The 15,339-nt window shown below is 39.2% G+C and overlaps 2 protein-coding genes across 3 annotated transcripts in view; both read right to left on the bottom strand.

The window, feature by feature from the left end:
* Nucleotides 1-2,071: 2,071 nt before the first annotated feature.
* Nucleotides 2,072-3,802, bottom strand: gnrh3 (gonadotropin-releasing hormone 3). Its single transcript, XM_061790382.1, has 4 exons — nt 3,707-3,802; nt 3,481-3,631; nt 2,434-2,514; nt 2,072-2,125 (listed from the first exon to the last, which is right to left on the bottom strand). Exons 1-4 carry the CDS (start codon nt 3,736-3,738, stop codon nt 2,072-2,074), a joined length of 318 nt encoding a protein of 105 aa, XP_061646366.1. The 5' UTR covers nt 3,739-3,802.
* A 155-nt stretch (nt 3,803-3,957) lies between these two features.
* The window catches only part of LOC133485939 (receptor-type tyrosine-protein phosphatase epsilon-like), a 29,886-nt gene continuing 18,504 nt past the window's right edge, over nt 3,958-15,339 (bottom strand). Inside the window, exons 12-22 of one of the 2 annotated variants that reach the window (XM_061790380.1) lie at nt 15,161-15,280; nt 12,833-12,996; nt 11,411-11,546; nt 11,057-11,206; nt 9,636-9,729; nt 8,936-9,012; nt 8,664-8,798; nt 8,425-8,550; nt 7,848-7,999; nt 6,652-6,787; nt 3,958-6,533 (exon numbers count right to left, since the gene is read on the bottom strand). In XM_061790380.1, the coding sequence (XP_061646364.1) occupies nt 6,459-6,533; nt 6,652-6,787; nt 7,848-7,999; nt 8,425-8,550; nt 8,664-8,798; nt 8,936-9,012; nt 9,636-9,729; nt 11,057-11,206; nt 11,411-11,546; nt 12,833-12,996; nt 15,161-15,280 (1,365 nt within the window). In that variant the 3' untranslated portion in view covers nt 3,958-6,458. The remainder of the gene's footprint in view (nt 6,534-6,651; nt 6,788-7,847; nt 8,000-8,424; nt 8,551-8,663; nt 8,799-8,935; nt 9,013-9,635; nt 9,730-11,056; nt 11,207-11,410; nt 11,547-12,832; nt 12,997-15,160; nt 15,281-15,339) is intronic. The other variant, XM_061790381.1, reaches the window with a different exon arrangement.

Raw genomic sequence — 15,339 nt, 5'->3', positions numbered from 1 at the left:
GCGCCCTCATGCACCGGGCGATTAGCGCCGGGGCTCCGTCTGTGGGGGTTTTGCCGCCAAATGAGTTCTCTTTAAAACACATGCCCCCCTGCTGATACGTTTCCTCTCCCGATATGAAAATTCCCCGTTTTTGTAATGAAGCCCAGCAATTTGCTCGACGGAGACGACGGGAGGGGCTGAGGGAAATGGGGATTCGTGAGAGTTAGCCGCAAGTTACGCTCGATTTCTGAAAGCGCCGTCCAGGGGAGTTTGACGGATAGTTCAACACCGGATTTTAGTGGGAAATCGCACGAAAAGTCATAGTCAATTTCTAAACATGGCGGACATACAGTGTTCCCCCGCCCTAGTTGCGATTCGCTACTCGCAGATTCACCTATTCGCGCATAATTTTGGCGTTCTGCTCTTTTGTGCTCAGGCCAAAGCACTGTCAGATGATAGAAAAGATTTGCTTTGGCGCCATCTTGGTGCCAAGGAACTATGTTGAAGTGAGTTGAGGAGCTTTATGCAGTGCTTTGCCGCCATCCTGTGGCAACTATAGGCAATTGTACACCTTTTTGGGCGCCATCAAGTGTTTGTGGATTTTCGCTATTCCCGGCAGGGTGTGGTCCCGCTCCACACTGAGCTGAGCTGGAAACACGATATTTTGACACAAAATTGCACTAAATAACTGGATGCAAAAATTGGATTTATTAAAACTGTCCAAATAGTACTATAATTAAGTCCTCCTGTTAGCATAGATAATACAGTAAGATGCAATAACTGCAGTAACTTTACGATTAAGTCCATTACAGTGTGAAATCCCGATATTTTGCCACCAAAATGTACATGGAATTTTTTTTTGTAATAGTAAAGGTAAAATGTTACTTGAATAAAGTTGTGAAAAAAGTTGCAATTTTATCGGAGTAACATAATAGGATGAGAAAAAAGTCACGATTTTGCAAAAATGTCGTAATATTAGGAAAGAACATGGAATGTTACGAAAAAGGCATAACTTTGAGATTAAAGTTATATTACAAGTCAGAAAAAAAAAATTACGATTAAATTCAGTAATATTATGTTGTCACAACCTTTGGCGACCAAAATGCAATATTTTATCATCATTTCAAATATGCTAGATTTTGGGTATGTTATTTGCTTAAAATTGATTAAAATGAAAACATGAAAAAAAAATGTTAACTTAATAAAGTTGTATGGCTTGTAACATCGCAACTTTATTCGCATAAATAACTTTTCCCCCCGCCCAAAAAAAAAAAATGTATTCATGTTTGTAATGTCCAACTTTTTTTTGGTATTATTTCAATTTCTTTCCCATAACATCCTGGTAACTTTACTAGTAGTTCTCTTAACTTTGTTGTTTTGTTCTTTTTAAATTGATGTTAATAACATTAAGATGCTGTCTTGTAACGTTGACAACTTTTTTGTAACTTCATCCTTGTAATGTGACGACTATTCTGGTATTTTACTACATGTTGTTCTTTTCAGTACAGACCTGTGTACATAAGTAACCCCCAAAACATGTTCTTTTCCCACTATTAACAATTATCGTAAAAAGCTACTAAATTCTCCCCCGAAAGTGAAGTGTTCCACATCTTGGTGTTGTGTTTTAACTTTGGCTCGGAGATCAGATGGTGTCAATGACAACGGAATGTGGCCAAGTGTAACACGTGCAGTGATGTCATTGATTTGTGATAAATTGTCTTAATCAGCAGCTGCTGTGACGCTAGGATCGTCGCCGTCACGGTTTCGTCATGCTTGCCGGTCGCGGCTGCTCGACAAAAAAACAAAACAAAAAAAAGCAATTTTGTCCACTTAAGAGGTGTCCAAGGTTGTTTTTCTTCTTTTATTACACACTCGTAATGAACACATGACAGCCAGGCCTCGCTTTAGGAACTCAAATTGAATAAATAAGTTGATGAGGCTTCAAAAGGAGTTTATTACAATTTCACATGGATTTGAATGCAACAGACATGCCTATCAATGACACTGGTGCAATAAATGCGTTGGCCTCGGGGGTGATCCGTCACTGCTGTAGATAATCATGTAAATTGTCTCCCCCCCCCCCCCCCCTTTTTCATTTATAAGAGAACCTTTTCTTTCGCTCAAAATGATCGGAATCATCATCCATCTGCAGAGATTGGAATGAGATCTCTTTAATATTTCATTTAATTTGTCGTAAGCATTTCAAGCAGAGCATATTTGCTAAAGCGTCCATCAATGTCGGAAAAAAAAAAACTATGCATATATTTAACGATGCAAAAAAAAAAAAAAAAAAAAGACGAGTAAAAATGACATTTAAAAAACATGGTAATTGAGTATTTTGTATATTGTCACAGCTGCTCGTGGAGCACAGCGGCGCAACTCTGGTGTGCTGTACATTAATATTGCACAATTGAGGGAGACATCCACCATCAATTATGTATAATAAACACTTACTACATTGTATGGTCGAAGTCTCTCATGGGTTTGGGCACTCGCCTCTTCGGGAAGAGGCACCACACCCCCTGTACCCATCATCTAAGTGCAATGGAAGAGGATGGAGACAAAGCTGAAACCTGAACATGAATAAAACTGTAGAAGACCAAACACACCCATAAAAGAAAATTTGTCTGAAAAATATACCCGAAAAAAAAATCATTTAAATAGAACAAAATACAGGAAAGTTAACAAAATGAAAAATAGAATACAATCAATTATAGAAATAAAACAGTAAAATAAAAATAGAAATATTCAAAAGGTTAATACAATAAAATGATTTAGAAACTTACAAAAATAGAAAATACAAAAAAGGAATTTAAACAAGTAATAATGAAAATAAAATTAATAAACTAATTTTAAATATGACAATGTAAATAATAAATAATAATAAGAAGAGAAATATTTAAAAAGTTAATACAATACAATTATTTTAAAAATGTAAAACAAAATAGAAAATACAAAAAATGAACTACCACAAAAAATAATGAAAATAAAAAGAATAAATTAATTTCAAATAACAATCAATATAAGATTTATTTTAAAATGTATAATAAATGATGAAAAGTAATGAAAATATTTTTTATGACCTGATAAAAATAAATATTTATTAAAACATGGTATATTTTGCTTTCAATAGTAACATAAAATGTGACATTTCAAATCTAAAAATAAAATATAATTTATTTAAAATGTAGAATAAATAAAAAAAGATCAATACTTTTAAGACGACAAAAGCTAAATGAATTGTAAAAGTAACAAAATATAAAATAAATATATTTTTAAAAATGTTTAATAAATAAAGAAAAAATGAATTATCATAAAATGAAAAGATTTAATAATTGTAAAAATAAATGATATATAGTTTAATAGTAAAATAAAAATGAAACAAATTTCAAAAGTAATAAATAAAAATGAATTAAAAACAACAAAGATGTTTTGAAAAAAAGAAAAAACAATAACAAAACATAACAATAATAGAGCTCCTCAAATCAACTGCAAACTCACCCTGATGGTGGCCTCCAGCTCTCCCACACTTCTTTTCCCACCTGGCAGCCATCCGTATGACCAGTGTTGAGCCAAGGCCGCCTGCGCCAGCAAGGCCAACAACAACACATGCACCACTGCTTTGCAACCGGCCTCCATCGGAGCTGCGCAGCTTTTTGGATCAAAACAGTCAACAATGTCAACATCATCCGCTGTGAATAGAGAGCATACCGCGGACGCCACTCACCTCTGTATTAGCCTCGTTAGCATGTGCCACATCAAGAAAGAAGCTTTTTTTTTTATAGGTGTGTCAGGATTATAATCCCCTCTCTGCAGGTGTGACACATTCACACGCTAATGGTAGCTTCGATGCCACTAATGGAGGCGCCTAAGTGCTCCAGAACGCCGTCACCGTGAGGATTCAACCAGCATGAGACCTGCAATGTATTTGTGTGCGTGTGCACCTGTTGGGAGCAAGACAAACAGCGCAGACACTTCTCTCCCATGTATTATTTATTAGAATCAACTTTGTACAAGAGACTCCAAAAAGGCAGAAAGTTCCATGGAAACAACTTTTTTTTTGTAGCAGCTTGCAAGCCCTCGAAGCTATTACAATTATTTTGAATTCAAATGAGAGCACTCGAGTGAAGCTTCGTGACGACCACAACACACAAAAAATGACTTATCTAGAAATGCAATAGTACAAAGTTCTTCCGAGCTTACTGCGCGTTAAATGGAAGCAGCAGTCTTGGCATTGCAAAAATAGACTGCATACGTTTATTTATTCATTTTTAGAAATGTTGAGCAGTCCCCTGTTTGATGATACGTTAAACAAAAATATAAATGCAACACTTTCGTTTTGCTCCCTTTTTTTCACGATGTACATAAAAGGTCTCTTTCTCTCAAATTTTGCTCACAACTCTGTCTAAATGTGTTAGTGAGCACTTTTCTTTTGCTGAGATAATCCATCCATTTAAGGGGTGTGGCACATCCAGATGCTGATTGGACAGCATGATTATCGCACAGGTGTGCCTTAGGCTGCCTACAACAAAAGACATACTGACCGGTTTTCTGAATTGCAACCGTCGGTTTAATAAGAATACACAAGAAGTGACTGCAGTTCGTCTGCTCAAGAACAATATGGCGGAGGTGCTTGTTCATTTCTTCCTACGACCACCTGACTGTGTTTGTCAGTAGTGCACTGTATGTATTGATCGCTTGTCTGCAAGAAGCTACAAAAGTCCAGTTTTGAGACCCCCTCTTGACCAGACCTTTGAGATGAGAGCAAAAACAGTGTTGCATTTATTTGCATTCAATGTAGAACTAAACTACTTGCTATTCTTGTCAAAATGTGTGTGGAAAAAAAATGCAGTTAGTTCTTGAGAGCAACACCCTTGTTTGTCCGTTATAAAGTACATCAGTCATAATAGTCGTTAAATTACTCACAAAAAAATATCCTACATAATGCATGGTTGCTAAATATTAAACCGCTGATTTCAAAGCAGTAAAAGTTCAAAATGTCTTCTGGTTGTCGTTAAAAACTAAACACCGTGTCACTCGGTGACAAATATTTCACGATTAGAAGTGTTTTTCTGAGCCTCTAATCAAACATGCATGCCGGAGAAATGGCAAGCATGTTTAGAAAAAAATAAAAATAAATAGCCGAATATGATACTTGGCAGCTGAAGGAAAAAAACATCTATGAATGACATGTTTTCCTTGGAGTGATTAGACATTATTTTCAATATAGGTTAATGGCATTTTGCAGTGTCAGGCACCCAAGCACTAAGTAACATGGCCACGGGCGAGAGAAGAAAGTTGGCCACGTTGAATCAAACGACAACAGACAGCCACTGCTAAGTTATTCATACGAGACCAAGTGAAGACTTTTACCGACAGAATCGAATGCAGTTTACATTGTTTGAGGCAGAACGTCATTAATGCTACTTTTTAAATGTGACCCTCCAAACACATTGAACGTATTTGCTAAGAGAAAATATAAATATGCATGGAAAGAAAAGGCATTGTGGTTAATACAAAGGTAAAGCGGGTATATAGTCGGGAATGCAATTCAATAGTGACGCATTTTAGGTAGCAAGTGAGCGATTCCATACCTACAAATAGAGGTGCATCTCAATGAATTTGAATATTGTGCAAAACTCAATTTATCTTTAGTAGTTCAATTCAAAAAGTGTATCTCATCATGTAGATTCAGATTTTTTTCAATATTTTTTGTTCGTCGTAGCTGAATTGAACCATCTCAAGAAATTCAAATATTACATAAGAAACAATCACAATTATTTTTAATATGGAAGTTACTTAGTAATTGTCCTTCGGAAAAACTATTTGCGTTTTTAATGAATCTATGTAATATGAGTTTCACTTTTTTCATTGCGATGCACCTGTATATAGTGGTGCCTTGAGATACGAGTTCAATTCCTTCCCCAGTGAAAAAAACTCATGTTTTTCAATAAGCAAAACAGCACTCTGTGTTATTGTACTTTATAAAAACATAGAATAACAATTCAATAGAATTTACAGAATTCGTTTTTTTGCATCATTATTAATTAATTGCAGCTCCTTCTGGTGTTCATGACTTGGTCACAAGGGGGCAGTATAATATAGTCATGGCGAAGGAAGAGTTTCACAACTACTGCGAGCGACTCAGTAAGCTGCAGTAATATCAGTCGTTTGTCGCAAAGCAAAGCAAAACTAAATAATATATATCTCATACTAACGGAGGCTCGTATTTGAAAAACCCCTAAGTCGGGTCATCGGTATCCCAAGGCACCACTGTATTCACATAAAGTTACTCTACGTATTTTATTATACTCAGTCAATATTTTCAAGTAAAATGTAATCTAAAAGCCATCCGCAGAAGGACAGATATGTTTGTTTATATTAAAGTATGACTTTAGAAAATGTACATTCAACAAACCAAGAAAGAAAAAAAAAAGTCAATTGCATAAGTTAATTGTTAAGCAGACGGGAGGAGTGCGTTACTTAAAGTTGGCGTAGTCTGAGAAAATGTCGACAAAATCCTGCACCACCCGGTAACAGAAGTCGTACTGCTCCTGGAAAACAAACCAAAACAAAAAACAAACACCGCGTTACGGCGGGAAGCGTTAACATGCGTGACGCAGACGCCACGAGCGGCTTTTGTTGTTTTTGTGTGTCATTTGCAAACATTACCACGGTCTGCACCATATGCGGCCGCTGCATGCGTAAACTCTTGACGGTCTGGAAGACGTCCAGCAGGCCTTCGGCCTTCACGCGCTCCAAAATGTTACTGAGGGCGATGAAGGTGCCCGTCCGACCAGCGCCAGCACTAAAAGATGGGAAAGATGGGAAAGCGTGCCACAATAAGGGACCCCGGATAGTAGTGACAATATAACCAGATGCCTTTGAGACTTCCCCATTTCACTCAAAAAAAGGTGCGATTGTCCACTCTCCTTCATAATTCTTATGTTAAGTAGATGTAGATGCGTGTTAAGTAGAACCTTGAACCCTCATACGTTGGGACCGTCAAAAACCGAAGACCGCCTGTATCTTTTTGCATGATTTTGTTTGATCATAATGAGGTGCGCAGGGTCCGTTTTTAGCACCACTTAAGTTACCAAATATGGGTCTTTATCCTTGAGCATATATGTCTTCCATCAATTTGAATGCATAGGTTGGTGAGAGAAAAGGTGACCTCTGCATGGGCTAATGGTGCTAATAACCCCCCACCCCCACCCCCCCTCCACCCTCCACTTAAGGAGAGGCTAATCCGAACGCTAACACTAATCAGCGTGGAAGCTGAGTGTTTGACTGAGCCGATAGTGGCGTGATGGAGGAGTCGACGGCGAGGGAGGGCGCGAGTGCCGGAGTGATGTGCAATTTGGACGAGTGCGGCGAGTCGCCGGGGGATCGCCGAGGGTTAGCCCCGCTCCCGGGAGGCGGCGGGAGGGGGGGCCGTTTTAAAAAGCCCCTCTTAGACAAGCGGTGATGAAGGCAAAGAGCGGAGTGATGACACCATTTCCTGTCGTTAGCTCATCTTATCAGATTAATCATAGTGGGGAGTCAGAGGATATTTCACTTTGAGAGGTTTTAATTGACTGCGAATGGGTGGATTGGATCGATCCCACCGGGCTGTCGCCGCTTTAGAATCACTTCACCTGAAGCTAGGTTCTGATCAAAGCATCCACTGAGAAGTCTTTATAAAGGATCACATAAGTGGTTTAGGCATAAGAACAGCGGCTCCACTGAGGCAACACGGGGACTTTCTTGGAACAGACGCTCTAGAAAGGAAAACTGTACCGTTTAAAAGGAAATGCCTTCCAATATCGCCCACAAGTCAACCAAAAACGGTTACAAGCAGCCTCGGTGGTGATTGCGAAGAGTCTCACCTGCAGTGCACGACGATGGGACGGTTTCCAGACTGCTGCTGCTGCCTCTGCACCGAGGCCACGATGTCAATCATGCCTCGGCCCTCCGCCGGTATTCCGATCTCAGGCCAGCCGTGGAAGTGGAAATGACGGACGTGTTGAGACCGGTTCTCCTGGTGAGACGCGGAGGAGCCGTTACTTCACCGTTCCACTGTAAAAACTAAGCTACATAGTACAGCTACATGTGTTTATGGTGCATTGGCATACAATTCTGAGTGAGTCAAGCGTGGCAACTACTACTCCAACGTGCTGCCATATTGACATACGGTATATGTAAACAACATTCATCATACAAGGAGGGACTATTAAAAATCTAATCTACCTTAACTACAGATACAGAGATAGATTATGATATTGTGGTTGTAGTTTGTAGTAAACATCCTCCTAACTACAGACTCTTAGTATAAAACCACAATGACAATATTATTGTCAGGAATTGTCATGAAAAAAGTGAGCATTTACCGTATTTCTTTGTAAAGAATAAAAAAAAAAAAATCGTGATGACCAGTGAGTGAATATTTGAAAATAAAGAACGTACTGGTCTGCAGGTGAGCACCAAGTCTTTGAGAGTGAACGTTTCGCCCTGTGAGTCTCCACTCAGCTCCACCGTGTAGTCTCCAAATGTCACACTGCCCTCTGATGGCCAATACTGGAAACACTTTTCCTGTTGGGAAAGGTTTGCTATGTAGTTTTTTAACATGAGACGATGGGGGGGGAGCACAAAATGCAGGGAAACGTCTTGCAATAAGATAGTAGAAAGCATGCGGCGTGCTGCACCTGCTCCCTCTCCTTTAGTTCAGTGAGCATAACGATCGAGTGGCACCTCCACTCCCACACCATCCTCCAGAAGTCCTCCGCCGTGTGAGACAGGGGGGCCTGGGTTGCGATGAAATAGTCCTTCTGCCTGTAGCCCTGGAGGGCACACCACAACACTCGGAGAATGAGGTTTTGCATCGTTTCAGAAGGAGCCGATGAGCTTTATATTTATACTTCTATGGGAAAATCTATAGAGGAGGTCGCGGCGGCGGCGGCGGCGAGGGGCTGCTTACGTCAATAAAGGAGGCATTGATGTAGTCGGTGAACTCCTGGCCTCTTTTCACTGAAAGTATGACTCGGTTGAAATCATCTATGCCAGGGAGAAAAGGAGAACTTTTTCAAGCCAATAAAAGTAGGAAGGAGAGGGGGTGAAAAAAAAGTGTCACTTTTTTTTGTGTCCAAAACACAAAGAGAACGCAGAGATGTATTTTACAGCTAACACAGAGCAGGGATTCAATGGAAAATCAAGTGTTTTAAGCTTTTATTTGAAAATGTAGTTTAAGGTAGCGAGCATGGCTCACCTAAACCATTTTTTTATTGGCCTGTGCATAGAAAACAATGAATTCTGCCCAGCAACAAGTGACTGCATGTGACGTAAGCACGCTAAAAGTGATTCTGTTGATCCAGCTCATCCATTTTCTTCACTGCTTGTACTCAATCAAAGTCAGTCTGAGCTGAGATTCAAACCCAGGACCTCTCGACTGTAAGGCAGACATGCCTTTACATTACAATAAGGGAGTGATGTCGTTACCCTGGTACGCGATTGCACTTGATGACCCTTCCTACACGCTTCATTCAAACGTGACATGCGATTATGTAATTAGCCGCGCGTCCGTTGTACGGCATCGATACGGATCACCCCTCACTTTGATGCGAGTCGGATGTGATGTATTATGGAACCGCGGTGAGGGCGAGAATCAAAGCGTTCCTTACATGGGATGATCTGAAGCACGCGGTTCTTCTTCATGTTGGCTGGGTGGTTCCCCGTTCTCATGTTCTCCTTCATTATGCGCACGTTGGTCAGCTTCTGATCGGGCCGATTGGGAAACATGGGGGCAGATTGATGAGATGGAAAAGCACAACACAGACACGATAGTGCAGCGCTAGGCAAAGTATGTCTCTTCTCACATCCATTTACTGTACATTAGCAAGTCCTGTAATAAATTCAATTATTCAATTCTTCTAAATTAATTCAGCGTATGGAGTAATTGGGCAATTGAGCTGTTGTAAATGATAACATTTGAAAAAATATATATATATATATTGTGTGTGTGTATATATACACATATATACATAGATATATACATATATATATATACAACATTATATATATATATAAAATTTTTATGTCATTTATTTTAAATGTTAATTCTTACATAATACAACAAAAAATATAATTGAATATACATTTTTAAAGATGATCATATTTATTATAATTATATATATCTTACATATGAGCTTAACATTTTTATTTCATGTCTTTTAAACCATGTTAATAGTAATTAAATTAATTAAAATACATGAAAAAGTATAATTATGTAATCAAAATAATGTTACATATATATTTAAGATTTTTGTTTCACTTATTTAAACTGTTATCAATTGTAATTAAATTAATTCTAATACAAAAAAAGAAAAATTATGTAAACATTATTGACATATGTAAAGTGTATATTATACATGTAATATTCTTTGATTTATAGACGAGAACTTTATTGTCACTGTCACAATAACAATGAGGTATCTCACAATTTTTTAGAGTTGAAGAAAGCAATTATAAGCACACAATTTTAAAAAAAAACTATTAAAAATACAAATGTATTATTCTTCTATCATCAAGCACTTTTTGACTTTTTTTTTCTCCATTTTTCCTTTTGACCTCATCTAGAAATGACCTGGGCCATCTGTTCATTTCAGCACAAACGTTTACCTACCCCATTAGGTACATGTGCAAAAATAATTCACATCTGTGACCGCCTTTGCTTCTATCGTCTTCATAAAGTTCGAATGTTGACAAACATCTTTTTGCATTATCATACCTAATGTTGTGACCCGAGAGTGTATTTCAAAAGTGCAAAAACATTTACTACCGCAACTAAACAACACCAACAACAAACTTCTAATCAGTAGAGAGAGGGGCTGGGGGTAGAGGGAAGGGCTGTGAGAAAAACACGAAAACTTCCCACCGAGCTCCCGTTAATTCTGCACGGCAGATGGAGGCGCCTTATAAAGTGTTATTATTAATGTCGCCGCCGCTCAGAGCGCCACCCTGGGCCAGATCTCGGGGAAAATACCGCTATGTTGGGACGATTCATTACTGAAATGTTTCAAACGCTCGCTCTTTCTCTGCATACCCGGAACTCCTCCTCCAGGCCCAGTCTGTCGTGGGGGGCCCTGGTGTTGTGAAGCCCATGCAGATGTCCCTCCAGAGAGCACACGTCCAGCTCAGTATCGCCGTACAGGTAGTACTCCAACAGGGCCTGGTAGATGAAAGAGTACTGCATCTGTGGAGGAGCACAAAGGGAATCAGGACCAGAGTTTGAGAGTTCTCTCCCCCCCCCCCCCCCCCCCCCTTTTTTTTTTCCTCTTCCAGTATCCCTGACAGCTGCTTTTGCTGTCTTTTTTGTTTGTTTGCCTTCCACCGCAACAACAACTGAGGTCGACTGTCAGTCGGCAGTCGCAGCGGGTCAGGAGGGGTCAAAGCTTACATCGGTCTGGATGAGTTGACAGCGCTGCTCTCGTATTCTGCTCACAAAGCCGAAGACGTCCACCCTCTGCTCCATGTGGATCATGTCGATCATGCTGTCAATGACAATGAATGTGCCCGTCCTGCCCACGCCCGCGCTGCACACGCACGCGCGCACACACACACACACACACACAAATGAGGACAACGCTTGTCAAGGCAACTTGTAAGACGGGTGGAAGGAACATCCCTTCTCACAAAAACAACAACATATACAATACTGTGCAAAGGTCACCAACAGATTTATTATCGACTGTTTCCACTTCTTCAAAGCATTTTGGCATCGTAAAACAATAAAAGGCAGGAATAAATACAAAAAACCCCCCAATCATTCATCATCCTCTATGATCTAATAATAGATGGGCAAGCAATCATACTTTTGCGTTGGTGGAGGTTGGCATTCAATTGTGTGACATTCATATTACCGTATACTGTATATACTGTAGCTCTGGAAAACAATAAAGAGACCCCCAAAAAAATACAAATTTGCTGGACTAATTTTTCACCATTTTTTTCTGTAAATAAATGCTCTATAAATGACAATATTTGTATTGAGAAACAGCTAATTTCGCAGTGGTCTCTTAAGCTTTTCCACAGTTATAAGCTCGTTATAGCATTGTTAAAGAAGCTAATGCTCTCATAACAACTTTGCTCAAATTAGTAACCTTTAGTTATGTTTTGATATATTCATCTACTGTATGTGAAGACACTAATCATGTTCATGATTTCTGATTAATGATTTTTGAATGAGCAGAAATGATTTGAAAATGGAGGAAACGGATAAAATACCAGTGTGTAACACTTTATTTCGGAATGTTTACATTTTGAAATGATCACTTCTACATTCCCAGGAAATCTCAATGTCCCATCACTAGTAAGCGGAAGCTGTCAGAGCTGCAAAGGGGCTTAACAATCTCACTATTTTTTTCCATATCCTGTAAAAGGTGTCAAATCCAGATGCCCAACTACTTTTGTCAATATAACGTACTTGATTTCATTGACACGCTTGATGGTGAACGGCCATGTGCGCGTATAAAAGAACCCCCCAGCGAAAGATTTACAAGGGTCATTTCAGCAGATGGGCGCAGGAGCCCTGGGCGGCGGGCGTTCAAGAACAAAAGTGAGCACCTGTTGCAGCAGTTGGCTTGACCAGTCAGACAAAGGTGTGCGCATGCACATTCCAGGCAGGAAAAATGTCCTAGTCACGGTATAATTCAACAACCTACTGCATATTATCCCTCAAAGACAACAATGCTCACTTTTTCTATGTTCTGTAACATAGCGTTTATAATTGCAACAATCTGCCACTCTTTAATAACTTGCAAAAACAGTTGATGCAAGGGGTGAAAAAAGAAAAGAAAAGTCCTAATTGTGTTCTTTTTACCTGCAGTGCACCACAATGGGTCCAGCGTAGGACGGGTTGACAGCCTTGACCTTCTTGAGGAATTTCAGCATGCCTATGGGCGAGAACGGCACCCCGAAGTCTGGCCAGCTGGTAAAGTGGAGTTGAGTGACCAGGCACGGGGCCCGCGGCCCATCACTGCCCTGCTGTGAAGCACAGACGTGCCCAGTTAATGCCTGCACGTGAGTAACGTTCACGGTGCGTGCACACGAGACGGTCAGATGATTTGGGTGACTGACTCTTCTTTGTTCCACACACACTGACAACACAGTGTAAGCCTCTTTACAAGCCCCAATAGAAGATACAGGTGGTGCCTTGAAATACGTATTTAATTTGTTCCGTGACTACGTTTGTAACTCAAAACACCCAAATCTAAAATCATATTTCGTCAGTGAAATGAATGGAAATGTCATTTTCGGCTTCCACCCAAAAATGTCAGTAATGTGTTTTTCATACGAAAAATTGCAATCTAATAATATTGAACTTTATAAAAACATACAGTAATGATACAATTACATGGAATGAAAAGAAATTAAACCGTTTTTGCCATAGTTTTGCTTCAATTCATTGGACATTGTGCTGCTGGTCATGAACATTGGAAAAATAAAGAACACATGCCTGTGAGAATTGCTTTATTTTCTATCTACATGTGTTGCTCCAGCATTTGTGCTCAAATATCCATTGCGTAAAGTGTTATAACACCGCGACACTAATTCCATTTGTTATCACATCTGTGTCCTTTCCCATTACGTGGTAGCATTAAGCTAGCAGACTTTTGAGGCAAAGCTGAATACACATGTAATTCTCTTTGTTTTATGTTTAGTGTGACAGCAAACTTTGACGAGGAGCGGCATGAAAGGGCCTGAAGCCTCTTTTCAACTGGAACCTTTCAAAATCTAAACTGCTTGTTGTGTAGTGAGTTGAGTTGAGCTCACCACCACCACACACCGCTCGTGTCTCAAATTTTTGCCCGCAAGTCACAGCATTCCTTTTCAGAAAAAAATAAGACAGAAACATTAAGGCAATGTGAAAGGGGCTACACAAAACTGCAGTGGTGACAATGATGCTTTTCTTGTTTTTCTTTCCTTCCAATATGTATTTTATATTTCATACACAGTAGTGATTACATTGCAAAAGGTATAATGTGTATACATAACTGTAATGAATGCCTTGTGGTCCTCTTAATTATTAAGTATGTAATTTGAGAAGCCAATGGGTTGATTATTTCGTTGGCCTAAGGCGGAGAAAAAACAAATAAAAAAACCTCTGCCTAGCAACAAGTTGCTGATTATTTTATTTTTTAAAAATCTTTTTAAATAAAGACTATCAATCTCTACAATGTCTTTATTGTCAATGTACCAGTCCAGTAAAAATGAATTGGTAACCTTTTTTTAAGTGCAAATAAGACATTTATAATCTTAAAAACAAAAAACGAAAAAAGACGATTGTAAGTCAAGAACGAGAATTTTCATGCTCTGTTGCTTATAACATTGTAATTGGAATAGAATTAGGCAAAAAGCACAGAGGGATATTGTAGTTCACCTGGCGTTTACCCTGCAGATTTTCCCGTATAATTCTTGTTATTTTTTTATGATATATTGTTATTTCTTTTTGCTTTTATCTCTCAAAAGTTTGTTTGACTGAGCTACAGAGAGCGTGTCATAACGCTAAGACTGTTCACAAAGCCAGCGAGAGTACGTCAACTTTACCCGTTGGGTTCCGCTATCAAACAGAGACGAGACAAAAGCCTCCCGACTCGGCTTGCCAAAGTGAACAGGCTCTGCAGCAAACCAACTAGTGCAAGGCGAAAGCTCCACGACACACTGCATATTGATTCTGTGAGTACATTAATCACATTAGTATATTGATATTATTTTTTTAATCTTGCATACCGCCCCTTTTAATATCCGAGATTGTTTTCCAGCCGCAGTTTTTCCTTATTTATTCTATTTTCCATCCTATTACCGTGTACTAAATGGTTTCAAAGCACCTTTAGGGAGCATTACGTTTTAGGTCCTCTCCATGCAACTTTATTAGATGCTTAATTTTTAATAAGAGATCGCGATTAAAATTATGTATTTTTAATGTCATTTGATAACTACAGTTGGCTCAAATATTAAACAATTTTACTGTGCGCCTAATTAGAGACAATGCTCCCTTAAAAATATTGCTCGGAAGGCCTGCTGCAGTGTAATTAAATTTTACTGGTGTGCTCTGGAAATCCATACATGGCCCATTTTTAATAAGCCAACAGATTTTCCGCGGGTTTAATGAAAAGCCATGATATGCGGATGTATAGATTTGACTTACATATTGAACGCAGAATTTCCGAACCGTGTAGTCCACCAGCACGGTGACGTCCTCCGTGGCCACCCTGATGTTGCCGTACATCCAGCAGCCTTTTTCGGGCCAGTACTGGAAACATTTGTCCTGAAAACACCAGAATTAACGATACAATTCAGTACGACTGCAATTTACAGATTTTGTTT

This window comes from Phyllopteryx taeniolatus, chromosome 11, assembly GCF_024500385.1.
Source record: "Phyllopteryx taeniolatus isolate TA_2022b chromosome 11, UOR_Ptae_1.2, whole genome shotgun sequence".
Lineage (NCBI taxonomy): Eukaryota > Metazoa > Chordata > Actinopteri > Syngnathiformes > Syngnathidae > Phyllopteryx > Phyllopteryx taeniolatus.
The sequence above is the reverse complement of the archived record's forward strand: the minus strand, read 5'-3'. Positions and strand labels throughout refer to the sequence as shown.